The 2,323-nt window shown below is 70.6% G+C and overlaps 1 protein-coding gene across 1 annotated transcript in view; it reads left to right on the forward strand.

The window, feature by feature from the left end:
* Positions 1–72: 72 nt before the first annotated feature.
* Positions 73–2,323, forward strand: part of TPI6 (hypothetical protein) — a gene marked incomplete at both ends in the record, with an annotated part of 7,458 nt that continues 5,207 nt past the window's right edge. Inside the window, one exon of the mRNA XM_009043990.1 lies at positions 73–87. Within this exon, the coding sequence (XP_009042238.1) occupies positions 73–87 (15 nt within the window). The remainder of the gene's footprint in view (positions 88–2,323) is intronic.

The following is a 2,323-nucleotide window of genomic DNA, read 5'->3' on the forward strand; positions in this document are numbered from 1 at the left end:
TCGAGCGCGGCGCCCACGGTCACCGTGAGCGTCGCCTCCGCGGCGTCGCAGCACTCGATCGTCGCGCCGAGCATGGCGCCGAGGGACGTGCGCAGCTCCTGCGCCGCCGTCTCGAGCTGGATGCGCGACACCCCGGCATCCCCGGAGACGCGGATGGAGGAGAGCTGCGCGACGTAGCTCGACCGAAGCTTGGCGTCCTCGACGAGCTCCGAGCGCAGCCACAGCTCGTCGAGGTCCTCGGCGACGGCCGCGTGCGTCAACAGCAGCAGCAGCCCCACAAAGCGCATCACAATCGCCGCCATGCTTTCAGACTCAGCCTCAGCTGAGAGACAAGATGTTGAAGCGAGAATTCTGATTTACCCCCCCCCCCCCGGCCCGGGGATCGACGACGCCTACGCGGCCGCGGCGACCTCCGGCTCCGCGGCGGCCTTGACGACGTCGGGCTGGGAGCCCGCGCCGTGGGCGAGGGACGGCTTGCCGAGGTCCTCGTAGGTGATCGCGCCGTCCTTGATCTTGTGGGTCTGGGCCGTGAGGTGCTCGTAGAACGCGAGGACCTCCGGGTGCTGCTTCGCCCAGGCGATGTACTCGTCCTTGGAGATCTTGCCGGACGTGTCCGTGTCGACCTCCTTGAACGTCTCCTTCATGAGCGCCTCCATGCGCTCCCGGTCCTTGTTGAAGCGCGCGAACGTGTCCTTCTCGATGACCTTGAGGATCTCCTTCTTGCTCTCCTCGAAGAACGCGTCGCCCAGGGTCTCGACGCCGCCGTCGACGGCGGCCTTGTACTCGGCCTGGAGCTTCGCCGTCGCCTTCGCGGGCAGGTTCACGGGCGTCTTCGCGGCTTCGCCGACGAACTGGTCCAGCAGGCCGCCGGCCGCGAGCGTGCCGCGCTGCGCGTCGTCCATGGCCGCCCAGGCGTCGACGGCGTCGACGAACTCCATGTTCTCCGTGCTCAGCTCCGACTCGGCGAACTCCTGGAGCATCGCGTGGCCCGCCTTGGACGTGTAGACGAGCTTGAGCGCCGACACGCGCGTCTGGTAGAGCGCGCGGAACATGGCCTTGAACTCGTCGACCTCCAAATTGCCGCTGGCGTCGGCGTCGAAGATCGCGAACGCGATGTCGAACGTCGTCCGCTCCATCTTCCCCGCCTCCGACGGGTGCAGCAGCGCGACCATGAGCAGCGAGAACATCTTCACGTTCTCGAGCGCCGCCTCGCCCTTGGAACTCCAGTCGAAGAGCTTGACGGCCTTCTTGAAGAGCGCGTCGTCGGCGTCGGCGTAGAGCGCGCGCAGCTCGTCCATGGGGAAGGTCTCGTCGGCGCCGATGTTCAGCTCGACGAGCTTATTATGCCGATTCACGCACTCCTGCACCGTCGCCTGGACCCGGTCGTTGCGAGCGACGACGCTCGCGCGTGGTGGCGCATCTGTTGGTGCGCTAGCTGCCCCACCCATCGGCTCGAGAGCGTTATTGAAGATTGCTCGGCCGAAACCGTCGGCCTCGAGCAGCGCGCCGGCCCGTCAGCGTCAGGTCGTCTTGTAAAAGAGGGCGGGGGTCGGGGCAGGCCGGCGGCGGGGCGGCGGCGCTGGAACAACGTGTGGCCGCGTCTCACAGGCACTGGTCGACGGGGTCGGGGTCCGCCTGGATGCGGGGGCCCGACGCGGTTCTGCATGTCGGGCTCGTCGGGCGGCAGGAGCTTCTTGCCCGGGATCTGGAGGTCGGAGTCGTCCTCCCAGGAGCCGAGCGCGTCCGGGAGCGAGAGGTGCGAGTCGGCGTGGGGCGCCGGCGCCGCGGCGCGCGCCGCGCTCCGCGGCGGCCGCGCGGGCGGCGGCTCGCGCTCCTCGCGCGCGTTCCGCCGCTTCGGCGCGCCCGCGACGCCCGCGACGTCGTCGCGGGTTCCCGCCGGGTGGGCGATGGTCTTCGGCAGGAAGGAGATGGCGTGGGCGAGCTGGTCCGGGTCGATCTCGACGGCGAGCGCGGCCCAGAGCCAGGGGAGGAACTCCGCGGCGACGAAGGACCGGATGCGGAGCCGGTCCATGGCCCGGGGCCCGAGCCCCGCGGACACGAGGGACCCGAGCACGGCCGCCGGCGCGCCGCCCGGCGGCCGCGACGCGTCGAAGCACGCGAGGCGCGCGTTGATCTCCGGCTCGCTTAAAGCGAAGCGGACGTCGACCCAGTCGACGTCGTAGGGCGGCGCGCGCGCCGCCGGCCCGCCGCTGCGCTTCCGCAGGATCCACCGCGGGCCGTCGACGAGCGCCGCCACGCAGCGCAGCACGAGCTCGACCTCCGCGTGGGGCTGCCGCATCGCGCGGATCTCCGATCGCAGCGA

The sequence above is a fragment of the Aureococcus anophagefferens genome (assembly GCF_000186865.1).
Source record: "Aureococcus anophagefferens unplaced genomic scaffold AURANscaffold_97, whole genome shotgun sequence".
Taxonomy (NCBI): domain Eukaryota; class Pelagophyceae; order Pelagomonadales; family Pelagomonadaceae; genus Aureococcus; species Aureococcus anophagefferens.